Here is a 17,712-nt window from a genome sequence, read left to right on the forward strand (position 1 = left end):
CTACTACATGGCAATGCAAAGAAGAAAATACTGCTACACAGCAATTCTGGCTAATCAAGCTGACATTTTCCTTTCTCTTCAGGTAGCTGAGACAGACCGAAGTAATTTAGTGGCATTTATTGCATAGATACTGTCAGTAAGGTTTTTTTTTTAAAATATATTTTTATTGATTTCAGAGAGAGGAAGAGAGAGGGAAAAGAGATGGAAACATCAATGATGAGAGTCATTGATCGGCTGCCTCCTGCACGCCTCCTACTGGGGATCAAGCCTGCAACCTGGGCACATGCCCTGACCAGGAATCGAATCATGATCTCCTGGATCCTAGGTCTATGCTCAACCACGGAGCCACACCGGCCGGGCTGTCAGTAAGCTTTTAAAAAAGTCCTCATAAAGTCACACTCATTATAAAAACTCAAACAGTACAGCAGTGTAAAAAGTAGAAAGAAAATGCCAACCTTGAACTGCCATCAGATTGGGTGTATATTTTTCCAGTCTTTTATTGGAAATATATTCACATGTATTTTTTAACAAAGGGGATTATATTATGTTTTTTTGAAAAAATACTGCTACACATAACAACGTGGGTGAATCTCATTGACATAATATTGAGCCAAAGACAAAAGGATATCTGCTGTGTTACTTCATTTTTATGATTTATGGTGAAAGAAGTCAAAATAATGGTTTCCTTTGCTGGAGTGGGGGGTATTGATTGGCAGAGGGACACATAGAAGCATTCTGGGATGCTGGAAAGGTTCTAATCTGGATTGTGGCCACACAGATATATGTAATAGTTCATTAAGCTTTACACCTACACACTTAGTATCTGCATAGTTTACTGTTCTACCTCAATAAAAATGTAAAAAAACAACCACCAAGAATTCAACCAACTTATTCTTTACCCTCTGATTTGAAATTTGTCATTATGCTAAATTTCCTTACATATTCAAGGGTCTTTTTTCTAGGTCTTGAATTCTTTTCTATGTGTCTGTTTTTGCAGATAAATTGTTCTGATTTAATTATTGTTGCTTCATGATACATTTAATGAATACGTTTAATGGTGTGAATCTTTCCTACTGTTCTTCTAAAATTATCTTGGATAGTCTCACCTCTTTATTATTACAGATAATCTTTAGGATCAACTAGCCAAATTCTAACATACTCTCATGCCACTGGAATTTAATTGTAATTATGTGAAACTCATATATTATAAATTTGGAGATCATTGGCATGTGGGTTGAGTTCAGAAACATTGTATATCTCACCCTTTCCTCCCAGTTGTGTAGTTGTCTTCATGCAGGTGTTTTGTTTTGTTTTTGCATTTTTATTTTGCTATTATGAATGGGAACTCTGTTATATTTTTATGTTCCTTGATATAATATCCTTTTTTATTATTGGAACTTCTTAATCATAATAATGATCACTATTATTTGTTGAATACTCTTTGCTAAATAATCTTATTTACTTCTTATAATAGCCCGTCTCAGGTAAATACTGTTACAGCATTATGCTAATTTTTACATATGCGATCAAGGAGGGACAAAGACTTATGGCTGGTTTGTGGTAGAGTTACGATTCTAATCCAGGCAACCTCACCCCAGAGCTACACTGCCTACAGACACTGCACTGTTGGCCTAGGTGACCTTGAGTGAAGGAGGAGAGACATGTGGGAGGGTCAAGTGTAGGATCAAGTCCAGTACTAATGGATATGACTGACAGTACAGTGGGTGAGTAGTAATTGGATGCATAAAAGCAAGACATATACTAAAGTGGATTTTTTGGTATGTGCTTATTTATATTTGTAGAATACAGTATTCTAGTTTGCACTTACTCAAACCAACTAAAGTTCTACAGTTTTTTAAATAAGAAATTTAATAATTTTATATATTCTCAAATACTACTTACTATATTTACCAAATGATGATAGCTATTGTTTTAGTTGTGTTCTTTGTTTGCAAAGAACTGTCACTCACTCCCACTAGCTGAAATTGTGAAAGTATATTGTAAAGATACACAGGATATTAAAGGAGATGGACTCTTAGGGATATCTAAGAGGTGGTTCTGTAGACTAGCCAGTGCTTCTGGAGACTAAAACTGTCTTGTATTCTGAATCAAAATCAGCTTAGGCACCTCAGCTGCAAGATATTTTTTAGATATTCACTACAGTATATACTATATCTTTCCTCAGCTGCTACTCTCTCTGTTATCTATTTTTTTGTCCATCCATTTACATTAACACCTTTAAGAATATTCTCTGGTATATGAGTTATTTAACCCAAGATCAGTGCTAAATTTAAGGTATGAGATTCTTATTATGACAGTAAGTCACTCATAGTAAAATAAAAAACCTGAAATATTATATTCAGTAATATGGATACTGACAATAAAACTGTATGTAAATACTTATTAACTTGATCCTAGGTTGGGCCATGCAGGCTGCTGCCTATATCTTCATTCATAGGAAATGGAAGGATGACAAGAGCCATTTTGAAGACATGATTGATTATTTTTGTGATATCCGTGAACCACTTCAACTCCTCATATTCCCAGAAGGGACTGATCTCACAGGTAAGGTAGCCTGGGTTTGGATCACAGAATTTTAAAAAATGAAGGAACTTAGAAATCATCCAATCCAAACTTCTTATTTCTTACATGAAGTAACTGAACACCAAGATTAATGTCCCACCCCTAAGGTCACTCAGTTAATCAGTAGCACATTAGAACCCAACACTCCTGGTCTCCAGCCCCCAGAATTTATGATGGGCAACCCCAAGAGATCATGATTATTTATACTTGCCATCCTAGAGCTTTATATTTTGAGTCTCAGTACATATTTTAAGCATCAGCCTTTTATATAATATGTATGGAATCACAAAAGCTCTGAATAGCCAAAGCAGCCTTGAGGAAGAAGGACCTCCTTCCTGTTCTTTATATTTTCTGTTCTCTTCCAAGATATATTTATCCAGTAGACCTTTTCGCTCAACTTCTTATTAGAAAAGCATCTGATAGTAACCAATTTCATTTATTGTTGATGTAAGTTAATATGTTGCATTTCTCCTGGTATTTTAAAGCCTTATCCCTAATATAAGCAAGAAAGGCTTTGTCCTTCCTCAAGAAAACTCAGCTGTAACTGAGGGGACGTAGAAGGACACAGTTAGGACTTCCTGCCTTCCCAGATATCAAACCACATAGGCCAACAGTGCCATTGGATTTCCATGGATTCTTTAGAAGATTAGAAACAAAATAGTCTCATCCTTGTCAAATCAGTAGTTTTCACCTGGCTTTAAACCACGGGTGATTTTTATAGATGAAGTCTTCTATTGCAGTTTAGGATTTAAGACAGATTGAAGAACTGCTTTCGTTGAGCTTGGGTGGGGGTGGGGTGTGTAAGCTTGGGCAAGAAGCAGTTCTATAGAATCCTTCAACTCAGAAGAGCAAAATTTAAAGACTGGTTACTTCAAGAAAGATACAGCAGAATTTGAGAAGGATCCAGTGGATGAAAGTCTGCTATATGAGGGAAGACAGACTGAAGTAGGACAGAACTGAAATCTAAAAATCACATGGTATGGAGAGGTGGCACATTAACTTGTCTTCCAATTCCTCAACACCAGATCAAGGCAACTAAGATCTACTAGGAGGGGCAACCCTTAGAGCTTAAGAGAGGAGAACATGTAAATGAACATACTAACTCACTCTCTCGACGTTGTAATGTATGGAACCAGTTACACAACTATTTAAGTAAGTGAATGAATGACTAAGCCATAATATGTCAATACAGGAAATGAAAGTATTTTGGGAAACATTGATAGCAAGGAAGAGATCTTTGACTCATCTGTTGCAAATGGAACTGAGCTAGATGAACCATGGCAATGTTAATGTACTAGTATTATATATTAAATATATGCTTACTGTATAGTATGTATTTGGTTTTTATAGCTAAAATGCTAAAAGCAGTTGGATCACTAAGAATAATATTGGCTGCATATTGTTTAAGCTTGAAAAGACATTGTAAGTTGATTACCAGAGCTAAACTATCATTGGGAAATTATAATGGACAGAGCCATACTTAAATTTTATAATACTTAGAATGTATAATACTTAAATGTGGGTATTGAAATAGCAGCTATCTTAGTATGTCATTTACTGAAATGACAGATTAATTTATATTTTTGAATGCCAAAATGCATACTAAAGAATGGGAACTTTGGAAGTTATTTAGTAATTAAAAGCTAATGGAGTAAAAGCCCACAGGTTGCTGCTACTTAGGTATGTTAGATTAAAATGTTCATACATTAGACATTCAGAGCCTACACAATATATATTGAAAACTTTTTTTAGTCTCTATTTTTTCTCATGTCTTTTTTAGGTGGTGAACTTATTCAACATGTAGTTGCATATTTTCAGGGTCCAGCTAGAACAAACTGAAGAGTAGTTAACTACTCACGCTTTTAGTGCCCCTGGGCTTCCTCATCCCATTTCAGGTACTGCCAGCTTTGATAAGCTCCCATGCCCAGGGTAGTCTCCTCAAGTGAATGAGAAAGGAGCTTATTACTTTTCATGTTTAGGGCCTTTACTTTTGACTTGCCGGGGATCTGTGGATATTTAGTCCTTTGACCCAATTCTTCATTTATTTTTTTAAAGCACATGCCTTTTATAGGAGTGTTCTTTGAATATTCTAAATCCATCTGTGGTTTTTTTTAGGCTTTGAGGACTCCATGGTCTTAAATTTACTCTTAGGAAAGTTGTGTTTATATATATATAGGCACTTTTCTTGTGACTTGGAATAGTCTATAAATTTCAAGATGCAGCTGAGGGTTGCAGGTTCTAACATCTGCTGTCATCAGAAGCTATTTCATGATCTCCCCCAGGGGTTGAGGCCAGATTTCTGAACACTTTACTTTTTCCAAATATATTTGCTGAATAATGGGTTTGGTTCTTCTTGGAACTTATAAAGTTACCTCATGGAATGGAAAAAGAGGTTTTTGCCAACAATTGGAACATATACTTGACTCTGTAACTGTACTCAGCCAAACCATGTTCAGATGTTTGTACATGATGTGCTGATCATGTGCCCATTCTGTTGTGAGTGGTTTTAGTTAGTAATATTAGCATGCTCTGTGCCTGAGCAAGGGAGATATTTCACTTTGCATTAAAGCCCTAAATTATTGGGTTAAGAAAAAATGTTGATCTGATATGTTTGGCAAATTGCTAGTTATTTCTTCTGAATGTCTAAATCTCCTTGTGTTTTATTACTATTTTAGTTTTATTTTATTAGCATCTTGTATTTTAGTATTTCAATTTTTATTACATAAAGACTATGAAAATTTTAGTTTATTAGAATTTTATTTGTATTTTAGATTTCACTGAATATAGACTTTTGTGAAATCTCTTAAAGAATTTTAAAGGTTTGAATATGAATTTATAAACCTTTACAAAAAGTTATTTAATACCTTACTATATAATTTTCAAAAGTCCAATAAATACATAACTCTAGGATCTTTGTAAGGGATTTGCTAAAGTGTATCTTCTCATTTGACACAGTAATCACAGGAAAATTAACTCATTTTTATTAAAGAAACTTTGTTTCCTTACCTCACATTATCTTCCTTTATTGCATGGCTTCTAATGGTCTGTTGTTTTGTTTAGAAAACAGCAAGGCTCGAAGTAACGATTTTGCTGAAAAGAATGGACTTCAGAAATATGAATATGTCTTACATCCAAGAACTACAGGCTTTACTTTCATAGTAGATCGTCTAAGAGAAGGTAAGCGCCCATCTCAAAGTGGCAAAAATTGATACACTTTATATATACATAGCCCTTTAGAATTTACAAAGCACTTTTTTATATTTTATCTCAAGAAATGAGACACTATATTTTTACACTAAGTTGACCCCATGCACTAAAATGTTTTATTATGTATTCCTTAGAAATATGAGAGATATCTTTATAAAAACAAAACTTTTTCACTCCCCCCTTTTTGGAATAGGCAGAAAATGATATACACGGTTAAACTGTCATTTTATTTTTAAATGTTTTTCAAAGCAGCAAAACTGTCTTGAAAGTATCTTACTTATACTATAATTATGCTACAGTTCTTTGTAGCTTAAAAATATTTTTACTCATTATTACAGTCCAACAGATGATTCTGGTTGGTAGGAAGGCAGTAATGCTACCTCCATTTTGTAGTTAAATAGAACTGGCATCTGGGGTGGGTAATACATTTTTATAGGTCAGGGATAGAACCCCACTCTTCAGCTTCCTAGTTTGCGGCCCATACTACTACCTACCTCACATTTGCTTCTTCTAGAGCCTTGTCTATTGAAGGGCTTGTGGGGACAAGGTGATTCCATTGCCGATATTACACCTACCACCCATTTAAATGTTTATGTTTTGATATTTTTATGTGTAAAAAAATTGTACATTTCATTATAGCTGCAGATTTATATATTTATATATTCATACACACGTACATATAAATAGCACACATATTAATGTATTTGAAAAAGGAACTATCCAGAAACATGCTGAAGTGTTATTAACTTTACAAGAATAATTCTAAGCCAGAGTCACCTAGCAGAAGGAAAATCTTGTTTGCACGGTTCTGCTTTCCACTCTGATTTCTAGTAAATCATATGTATAATGGTGACATCTGTGACAAATTATCACCTTCATCTGGTAATTGCTTCCTTGTCACAAAACTGCTTGTTCCTAACATGAAAGGCCTTGAAACATTATGTAAGAATTAAGTTCTGTCTTCTTTCCCTAAATGGCAATGTTGTTTCGTTAGGGTTTAATGTGCTTTAAGATACTAAGTATAACCTCAGTTAACAAACCCTGCCAGGATGAGACATTTGTACAACGAAGTACCCATGATTTTAAAGAAATATAGCCAATCCAAAATTATAGTACAGACTGAAAATGTCGTCCCTATTAGTCTGGCTTGCTTTTGGAATTCTGTGTTTATAGTATGAAATGGCCTCATGTGCTTGACGGCTGTGTGGTGTGTGAGAGCGAGTGTCCATCTACCCGTAGAGGCGCACAGAGAAGGCAGCTCTATGCCTGTGGAAGGCACGGGGAGGCCCAGAGACATTTGAGCAGTGATGCTGTTTTTATTTTTTCTTCTTTTTTTTTAATGTGGTACCACTTATTGTGACTTACAGTTCAGACTCCTCATTCGACAAAATGTTTTTTATTTCTTTACATAATCTGATATTTCATAGTATTTAGTGGTTTCATTAAAGGTATTTCTGACATCATGGCACACATTCATCTGCTGGCTTTCTCTCTTAACACAAGTATGCTGTTGGAACACATCTTTGCTAATAAAGATCTTTCTAAATGTAGGCAGGGCAATTGAAGATTATTTTATAGTGGATAAGGATATATCTGTAGTTCTGAAATCTGGGGAATATTTTAGTAGCAAACTGATTTATAACTTTGGGGGATGTGTGTCACTTAGTCATCACTCAGGGTACTAGTCAACAACCACAGTGTGTAATTTCCTGCCAGAGCTGGCAACTGATTTCCCCCCTTCTCTGTATCAGTAAAAAAGACAAACACAGTCAGATGATTTCATTTGCTTCCATTAGAAAAGTGGAATGGGACCTATATACAGTAATAATGATAGAAATAATAAGGATGATGATGATGATGATTATAGTGATGGCAGTTAACATGTATTGAGTATTTGCTAAGTACCAGGCATTATGCTGAGTGTTCTGTCAATTAATCCTCACAACAACCCTCCATATGGTAGTTCCCACTATTAATATTTAATTTGTAGGCAAAATTAAAGCAGAGGCTGAGTGAAGAAGCTCGTCAGAGTTATTGGCATATGGTTTGTCTGAGTAGCCACGCTCTTTCTACTGTAATGTGGTGCCTTTCATATTTGTAGTATGGTTTAGTTAATAAAGGACCTTTTCGATAATAGTGATCTGGATGGTTTTCTTCAAGAAAGACTTCTAAAAAGAAAGAACAAGGAGGCTAAATGGCCAGATCATGGAGGGATGGTGATCACAAGGGAGGTGGTTATGATGCTGCCTGAGATGACAGGGTGAGCTGGCACCAGGTGGGGAGTGGAGGCAGCTCTACTTTAGGCGGGGGTTTGGGGAAGGACTGGTGTCAAGTGAACTGAAAGAAAAAGTTTCATCAAGAATGAGGGGTAAAGAGGCTCTTAGAGGTCACCCAGGCCAGAGCATCCTTGTAGAAGAGGAACCTGACTCAGAAAGGGCCCAGCACAACTTCCTGACCTTTAAGCCCCTGAGATCTGCTTCTGATCATTTGAAATAGAATTGTACACCTGAAACCTGTATAATTTTATTAACCAATGTCACCCCAATGAATCAATAAAAATTTATAGAAAAGAAATTTTTTTAAAAAAGAAGCTTGCTCTTAAAACAAGTGACCATATAAGTAAATACTATATACTAATGGAATCCTGGAGACCACGCACTGAAACCAGTTACCATTAAATAACATCTTTACTGCTCACACATGTAACTGAATTCAGTGTTGCTGACATCCCATAGTCAGCACAAATGGGAAAATGAGAGGTTTATGACACCAAGAAGTTAAGGATAAAAAGTCTTACTAGGAAGCCCTGAATGAGAAAAAATATAAAACAAGGAAACTAGTTTCTGTGCCTCTGTTTAGAATATATTTTATCAAGATGAAGAACATTTAGGAAATCCACACTTATCCTGAAATATAAAACCCATTATATAACTTTATATACAGATGTGTTGTTCCTGGAATAATAACTGCAAAAGTTTACTTCACCCCCTCCCCCTGCCCCCGAGGACCAGTACCTTGATTTCTGTCATTAGTGTACTTCCTTTATACTTTTACTAGATCATAACCATCTTAAGGTTATGGAATGCCCTGCACGTAATAGAGACTCAATCGGTATTAGTTGAATATTATTTTCTTTTATCTGAAAAGTAAGATAAGCATAGTGTCCTAGATCAATTTTTGTCATGGATGATTTATTTCATATGTACCTCTAATCATAGGGCATTTCAATATGTAATTATATAATTTTTCTCCAGTAGATTAACCCAAACCCAAAAGAAGTTGTTAACTTAGAGAAAAGAGGCTATTATATGAGAACGTTTTTGTTTTTGTTTTTGTTTTTTTCACATTTAATAATAAACTTTTATCAGTTTATTTTGTTATATTCCACATATAAGTGAGATCATTTGGTACTTGTCCTTCTCTGACTGGCTTAACTTAGCATAATACTCTCTAGTTCCTTCCATTGCTGTGCCAATGGCCAAAAGGTCCTTCCTCTTCACAGCCGCATAGTACTCCATGGTATAAATGTGCCACAGCTTTTTTATCCACTCATCTACTGATGGGTACTTGGGCTGTTTCCAAATCTTAGCTATTGCGAATTGTGCTACTATGAACATAGGGGCGCATAAGTTCTTTGCGATTGGTGTTTGGGGTTCCTTAAGATATATTCCCAGATATGGGATCACTGGGTCAAATGGCAGGTCAATTTTTAATCTTTTGAGGAAACTCCATACTGTTTTCATAGTGGCCGCACCAGTCTGCATTCCCACCAGCAGTGTACTAGGGCTCCCTTTTCTCCACACTCTCACCAGCACTTGTAGTTCGTTGACTTGTTGATGGCAGCCATTCTGACAGGTGTGAAGTGATATCTCATTGTGGTTTTAATTTGCATCTCTCTGATGATTAGTGACGTTGAGCATTTTTTCATATGTCTCTTAGCCATTTGTATGTCCTCTTTGGAGAAGTGTCTATTTAGGTCCATTGCCCATTTGTTAATTGGATTGTTTGTCTTCCTTTTGTTAAGTTGTATAACTTCCTCATATATTTTGGATATTAACCCTTTATCCAATGTGTCGTGGGCAAATATGTTCTCCCATACAGTGGGCTTCCTTTTCATTTTGTTGATGGTTTCCTTTGCTGTGCAGAAGCTTTTTATTTTGATGAAATTCCATTTATTTATTTTCTCCTTAGTTTCTCTTGCCCTGGGAGATGTATCAGCAAACATATTGCTGTGACAGATGTCTGAGATTTTACTGCCTATGTTTTCCTCTAGGTTTTTTATGGTTTCATGCCTTACATTTAAGTCTTTTATCCATTTTGAATTTACATTTGTGTATGGTGTAAGTTGGTGGTCCAGTTTCATTTTTTTGCATGTGCCTGTCCAATTTTCCCAGCACCATTTATTGAAGACTGTCTTTACTCCATTGTATGTTCTTGCCTCCTTTGTCACAAAAATTAGTTATATTTATTTCATCTCTGGTGCTTCATCATTTTTAGGAATAATAGCTTTATTCTTCCTTGATTTTAGACAAATAATGATTTGGTCCAACCATTATTTGGTTTTACTGTTTTGTAAGCCAATTACTGAGTTGTAAATGTTCAATAATTACTTTCACCATTAGGCGGCACAAGTGTGCTCATTTGAACGACTTGAATTAGGTTTAACTAGTTGGAGGTAAGGATGAAACTTAACATATTTGTTTGAAGGTATGTCTTGTTTAAGATTGACCTTGCCTTCAAGAACTTTACCATCTTCATGGATTGATAATAATACACATGGAAAAATTAAAAAATAAAAGACAACATAATTATACGCTACGTTTTATGGTATATAACATATAAATATGCTGAATAATTACAGGAGTGTTCAGTAAAAGAGATCATGTAGTGCTGAAATACTCAGATAAGGCTTTTTCAAGAAGTTGAATTTCCCTTGGACCTTAGAGACTTTATGTGATTGGATATGCAGGAAAAACAAGCATGGCTAAGAGCAGAAAAGAGTATAAGAAAGAGCACAGAATTTGGGCCGTTGTGGAGCTGAGTAGTCAGCTAGGCAAAACCAATCTCATTGAACTGAAGACTTGTGTTGTAGAGTAACAGACAATATGTAAGAAGGTTGTGTGGAGCATTATTGAAAAACTTAATTCCTGCCCCCAAATAGTCATGTTTTCAGTTTATCCATTTCCAGATCAAGTCACTCAAGCAAATCAGCTCATGTGTTAAGACTCTAAAACATCATATGGATCTGTTTAAGTTTTGGGTTTGAAATAAATAAAATGTTTTTTAATTCAAAGTAGAACAATCCATATTTAGTTCAGATGCCTCAATTCTAAATGTGAAGGAATGAGGATACTATCTTTCCACTAATCTAGGGAATATAGGGTTAACCATTCAAGAAAAAATAAATTTCCACTAGGTAATTTGGATCAGCACACCTGATCAAACCTCCCCATCCTATATCCAGGGGAGACAGAGTTGCTGACTTAACACCCACACTACGGCTGCAGTATCTGATCGTTCTGTCTTTGGCTCCCTTATTTTGTTCTATAGTAGTTCTTATCTGCTCTGAGAAAGTTGGCGATTGTGTAAGAAGGAAACGCAGTATGCTGATCATAGACAGCTCAGTCTTCAGCAGCGTGGTTAGACCAATTAATTTCTTGATCTTTTTGCTTTGTACAAACTACCTACTGATAATCCAGTCTGTCTCTTGCCTAAAGTGACTATATATAGTGGGAGTAGAGATGGCCAGCAGCCTCCACTCTCTATGGCTCACAGTGCACTTATCTTAGTTTGTGAGCCTCCCCCAGGATTGCATTTCGAAGATCGTTTCTAACAGCCAGCATGTTCTAGGACGCCAGGAAGGAAGGCAGACAAACTTGAAATATTGGGTGCACTAAATGCCATGTACTCTGACCTTTTCATGTGACTTTTTATTGCTGGAGACTATTTATGAAATAGGATAAGACCTTTCCCTTATGTTAAAAAATGTAATTGTACAGTAGATCTTTGACATTTGCTAGAATATTTTCTGAGACCTTTTACATTTCCCCACATTTGCAGATATCTTTGTAGCATAGCAGTTGACTCCCTTTTGAGGCCATTTTACAAAGAATGAAGCCTTTCTCTGTCTATGGTGATGAAGAGAATACAACAAAACCTAAATGTAATCTGGATACTGATCAGTGGGAAAGTGTACAGATCAACTAAGTGACTGGGTTCCACGCATCACGAAGCAGAAATGATTCACATTTGCTTTAGCAGAATTATGCAGAACCATATGTCAAAGACCTTTGGAGTCACTCACATTGAATTTTTTAATGCCATTGTACTGCTTTAGATCATAAAAGGCATTTATATTAGTTTTTCTTTGTGTTCATTTTAGTTAATTCTCTACCTTTTTTCTCTCATAGCAAAAAAATCTGAGATACTCCCTTAAGACAGATCTTGTCTTTGTGTTTAATAAAAAAAATCATGGCAGCCTTAATGAAAATGATCGAAGCCCTATATTCTGTACATTAAAACATCTAGCATTTACCAAGTACCTACCATGTGGCAGGCCTTGAGCTGTCACATGTTTCTTTCCCCCGCTCCTGCAGTAGACTCGCCCAGGACCAGCCTCAGACCTGCTGAGTCACAGCCTGGGGGTGGGCTCACAGGTACCCCATAGCCACTTCCATAGAGTCTGCTTAGCTCTCGTCTCTGCGCCAGGTGGTGGTTTGTACCACGTTGCACTTGCTTTAGCAACTTTCCCAGGGTCACATGCTGCTAAGTAGAGGCACCATGGCTTAAACCCAGATCTGTTTGATGCCAAGGCCATGTTTTTCACACTATGTAATAAGGTAACAGTTTCCTATTCTAGATACTACAAGAATGTCACCTTTGTAGATTGTTTTTTCCCCTTTCTTTCCAAGATTTCTCCCTGGTGTTTTTGGCTGTACTGTACATTTTGTTTAAATGGAAAAGTACATCAAGGATATGGTAAGCTTCTCTTTTATTTCTCTGGATTCTATATTTACCAGCTTCTCCTCCATTTCTCTAATCCTTAAAGTAAGACAAAAATTTAAAAAATCACCAAACTATCTGTCCTTTCAGATTTTGGTTCTGTTTTTCCCCCCCACCAACTCTCAGAAAAAAAGTAGCCTGACAACTTGATTTTCTCATGCTAGCTCACTTCCTACAAAAAGGGATGTTTAATTTTTAGTATAAAAATCATATTTATTGTTTAAAAAATTGTAAAATTAATTAGAAAGAAGAAAAAGGCATTTATAGTCTTGTCAATCACTTCTCACAAATATCCAGTGCCTGCCTTGTGACATACAGTTTTCCTGTGTTTTTATATAGATCAAACAAAGCTGGGGTCAAATTGTATATTTGTCTTTATAAAGTTTTTTTAACTTACTATAATGTATGCATTTTCTTGCTATCCTTACATAATTTTTATAAGTGTGATATATTGTACGCATGGTAGTCTGTCAGGTAGGGGGACTGCTGTTTATTTAATCCTCTGTTGTTCAAAATTAAAATTGTTTCCAGTTTTCCACCCTTATAAATAATACCAAAGTATGCATGAATCTTAGTAATTATTTCCTCAGGATATATTTCCAAGTCTAATTACGGAGTCAAAGGGTATAGTTTTTTAAAGGTTTTTTTTAAAAATGTTAGCCTTATGCTCTGCCTTGTTTCGTTCGGTCACAGATTGTATTGATATTGCCTTGGAAGCATCTCTCAGAGACATTCCACCTTCCCCTGTTTCCACAGTGGCCACAGAGATGGGATCTCATTGCTTCTTTTCACTTTTCCTGGCTTTTTGATTGGCCTGCCTCTGCTAATCCATACTACAGACAGTTAACAGTCAGTCTTCATAAAGTACCACTCTACTCATATTATTTGTTCAGAAAATGTTCCTTGGGCACATATGTTGTTTGGCTTGGTGAAATACCAAGACACAGCCCATTCCCTTGAGTAGCATAAGATTTAGGAAACATAATTAGAATGCAATGTCATAAGAGATCTGAATAGAAAGTAACTTGAGGACATAAAGAAAGGTTAGTTTATCTTTACCTAAATTGACACTGAAGAGGTAGCATATAAGTAGAAAATTAAAGAATAATTAGGTATTTTCCATGGAGGAAAGGCATTTAAATATGTTCATTACTTCCATATTCCTTGGTCAAGACTTTCTATAATATGGTTCCAATCTACTTTTTAAATTGTACCACTCAGAACCCCCTTCAAGCAGAGGGAACCAACCTATTTGAATTAATTCACTATTCCTTACTGCCTTATGCTTTCTGAATTTTGTCTGGTTATGTCTGTGAAGTCTAAAACCTGCAGTGCTTTGCTGTTTTCTTTAAACTCCAAATACTGTTCTTCTTTTCATGGTCTTTTAAGAGTTCACTCTTGTTTTCCCCAGCTGGCAGTCATCTGGACTGAATATCTTTTTCCTCTCTACTGGGACTTAGCACAGTAGACCTAATATTAATAACTGTCTTAATACATGTTACATTTTACCTTTTTAATAGGACAGCAAGGCCATGTCGCCCAGCCCATCAAAAGCAAGGATTTTATTTTATCTTATTTTCCTCTTAGCAACATTGGCACTGTTGATTCTTCTGAAATACACTCTCCCGTTAGCTTCTCATTTTTTCTCCTACATCTCTGGTTCACTTCTCGACTCTTTTGTAGCTTCTTTGTACCTCTGTCTCTTCACTGTCTGTGTTCCTCAAAAGGCTCTCCTAGGTTCCTTTGTTCCCCTCACTCCACACCTTCTCTCTGGGCCATGTCTTTCAGTTTGGTGGCTTAAATGATCATCCATATGCTCATGACTCCAAAGTTTAAATCATTAGTCCAAAGCCCTTTCTTAGTGCAAAGCCGTACATGTGACCTTCACCACTTGGAGTTGCAGGTACTTCAACTTCAGTACGTTCAAAATTGAGCTTGTCATTAAGCCTTTTCCTCCTATAATGCCCATACCCACCGAATTGTGGTAAATGTTTCCCTGGTTTATTAGTGTTTCTACCCAGTGAGTTTCAGATTCCAAGATAGTACTGATGCACAGTCATTGCAGCCTGTGCCTCTCTACCACTTGACTTCAGTGGGAGAGAAATCTTGTCCTGGGGCTATCAACTATTTCTCTGACATCAGCCACTGTAATAAGTGCCCACTAGTGTGAAAGGTAGGCCTGGGTGATAACGAATGAATGTCTTATGGCACCATTAATAAAAAATTCTCAAGATATATGTTCTTCTATTGGTTATAAGATTATCATTTTCATAGGTGAGTAAGAATTATATACCTGTATTTTACTCATTCAAAAAGCTTTCTGTGCTTAAATATTGATGTTCTGTCATAATGTTTATATTATTTTCTTGAGCAACATGTTGAAAAATGTTGATAACTAACACAATATATGCTTATTTTAAAATCTCAGAATTGTGGTGGAAGAAGCTTTGTAAGTAAAATTTGTGGTATTGCCTTTGAGTGACAACTTTCTGTGGACTGTATACTGACTATAAAGAATATTGTTACATAACATTAAAGTGTTCTGTAAAATATTACCCTCTAAAGACAAAAGTGAGAGAGGTGACACAGCAGAGAATGCCAGTAGCTCTGCCGCCACAGTGTTAATTCACTGAGTGGCAGCTACGCACTAAATCTTTATGTCCTTGTAATGTTGCTTTGAAGCAAAATATAAGAGTTTCAGTGTGTATGCAAAATGTATGTAACAATATACTTTAGCTTCCTGTTCACATGAAAATTAAATCTTACTCTCACTGAAGTTGAGATGTTGGCCCGAATCTAAATCCTGCGGATCCTTGAATCCAGAAATTCATTTTAACAGGAGCTTATGCTTGCCTTTTGGTTTTCTCTAGTATACAGTTTCATTGTGCATATATTATATTTCTTTTTTGGGTTTGTCCAAGAAAGCTTTACCTTGTTTCTCCTCTATTCTGGGCATGTGTCCATTTCATTATTTATAAAGGTTGTGCCTTCTCTCTTTTGGCTTTATAGAGTTTTTTCTTCCTTATTCAAAATATCTGTTCTGTATATTTTTTCCGTTGCTAGGACCTTTTCTCATTTTCTTTCTTTCTTTTTTTTTTTTTTTTTTTTAATTAAATTGATGTTTGTTTTGTGTATTGTAAGGGTATAGTTTAAACAATACTGACCTTGCTGGTATGTGCGTGTGTGTGTTGTGTGTGTGTGTGTGTGTGTGTGCACACCTATGTGTGTTCACATGCAAACCAAGTTCATGTGTCTTTACTTTTTAAAAATATATTCTGATAAAAAAAATCAGTCCCACAAGAACATGAAACTAAATACAGAAATTGTTTACTTATTAATGTTGAAAATTGTTTGAACAGTTTTCTAAAATGAATCACTTTCTCCACATTATTTTGCATAATTATATTTTATATAAAATATTATAAAATAATAGAAAGTTATATGTATATATTATATAATGTTATCCTATGTATTTTATGACATAGGCAGCCTACACTTATCATGTGGTTGCTGAAAGCACCCAAACTCACTTTGTCATAGAGTCTGGGCTGAGCAAAAGATACCCTGGTACAGTTACCATAGCTGGCTGCTCTGTACCGCATGAAGCACAGGATGTTGAAAGGGCGTTAGTGACTTTCCAGTTCACCTGCTTTTCCCTAGCACAGCTATGTAGGAGAGGAAGGCATACATGCCCTCATTGGCTTCTATTCCCTGCACAGAAAGTATTACAATGGACCACATGGAGCAAATTCCAAGTATTCTACTTGGTAAGAATATTGCCTTGGAGAAGCTGTAAGAGCATGCGTGAAGCATACATAAACACACACCATGCCTATTTTAGTGTATTTGTTTTGTGACAATTATAACTTAAAGCAAATTCTTTTCATTGTGGCTTAGTCATGTTTTTCATAGGGGGTGATAATTGAAAGAGAAGTTAAAGTAATATAACCACTAACTTATATTTATTTCTCAGTCTTTGTTTTGTAAAGTACCTTTTCCAGTTAGAGTCTCATTTGAATGGAATAAACTGACAGTAATCTACAATGTGTTGGATTCTTTTTATCCTAATATTTTACGTGAAAAAAGTTGCTGTCTTAAATTTGACAGCAAGCATCATGTTTGTGCTCTTCTTTGTCTTTTTTATTCTCTGTTGTTCGTGCTACATGTCTGTCTGTGGTGACTAAATTACTTTCTTAATAAGTTTTTGGCTACTGTAAACATCTGTCTGTGATTCCTTTTTATTATATATTACACATTTTAAAAGACTGCAAAACATGAGGATTTTTAGACTTTTAAACAACCAGCCTTTGATACTATGAGGGTGCTACACAATTTCTTAGAGGCTAAATGTGAGGAATTTGTGTTGAGAATTATTTGCTGTTTCTACAGGTTAATAGCTGCTTTCTTTGAAGTGATAGATTTTTATCTGCCAAAATTGTCTTTGGATTAATTTTGCATTGTATAAATGTAGTCTGAAAGTAGTTTGGGTTCCATGTAGAAACTTTGACAGAACTTTCGAGAATGTTTAAAGTTTAAAAACCCTGTATTTATAGTTTATGTATGATTTACATCTTCCTGTTTCCTTATGGATTTGAGATGGCCTTTGGCAGAAGATAAAATAGGGAGAACTTGACTCACAGTACCAGAGTCAGGAATTAAAGTACGTTTGCCTAGGGCTTTATTATCCAAGCTACGGGGAGCTGAGTAGTCAAACATTAGCCTTAGCAGTGACCTTCTTAGACTTCAAGGTCTGCCTATATTTTACTCATTGCATTAAGTTCTTGGTGATTTACAATAGTAATGGGCTAATTGATAACAGAAGAGGAAGTGTTAGTCAATGCCTTTCCTAGGCACAGTTAGCACTACTCTTGGGTAGCAGATCTGAACTCTTCCGATTTTTGCATCCTGCTCTTAGATGTC

At 35.8% G+C, this 17,712-nt stretch overlaps 1 protein-coding gene across 5 annotated transcripts in view; it reads left to right on the top strand.

The window, feature by feature from the left end:
- LCLAT1 (lysocardiolipin acyltransferase 1) overlaps window positions 1-17,712 on the top strand; it is a 97,349-nt gene that overhangs the window by 42,214 nt on the left and 37,423 nt on the right. For all 5 annotated transcript variants that reach the window (XM_081156110.1, XM_081156112.1, XM_081156111.1 and 2 more), the window contains exons 4-5: window positions 2,419-2,565; window positions 5,644-5,760. In XM_081156110.1, the coding sequence (XP_081012236.1) occupies window positions 2,419-2,565; window positions 5,644-5,760 (264 nt within the window). The remainder of the gene's footprint in view (window positions 1-2,418; window positions 2,566-5,643; window positions 5,761-17,712) is intronic.

Source organism: Miniopterus schreibersii (genome assembly GCF_964146895.1).
Source record: "Miniopterus schreibersii genome assembly, chromosome: 13".
NCBI lineage: Eukaryota > Metazoa > Chordata > Mammalia > Chiroptera > Miniopteridae > Miniopterus > Miniopterus schreibersii.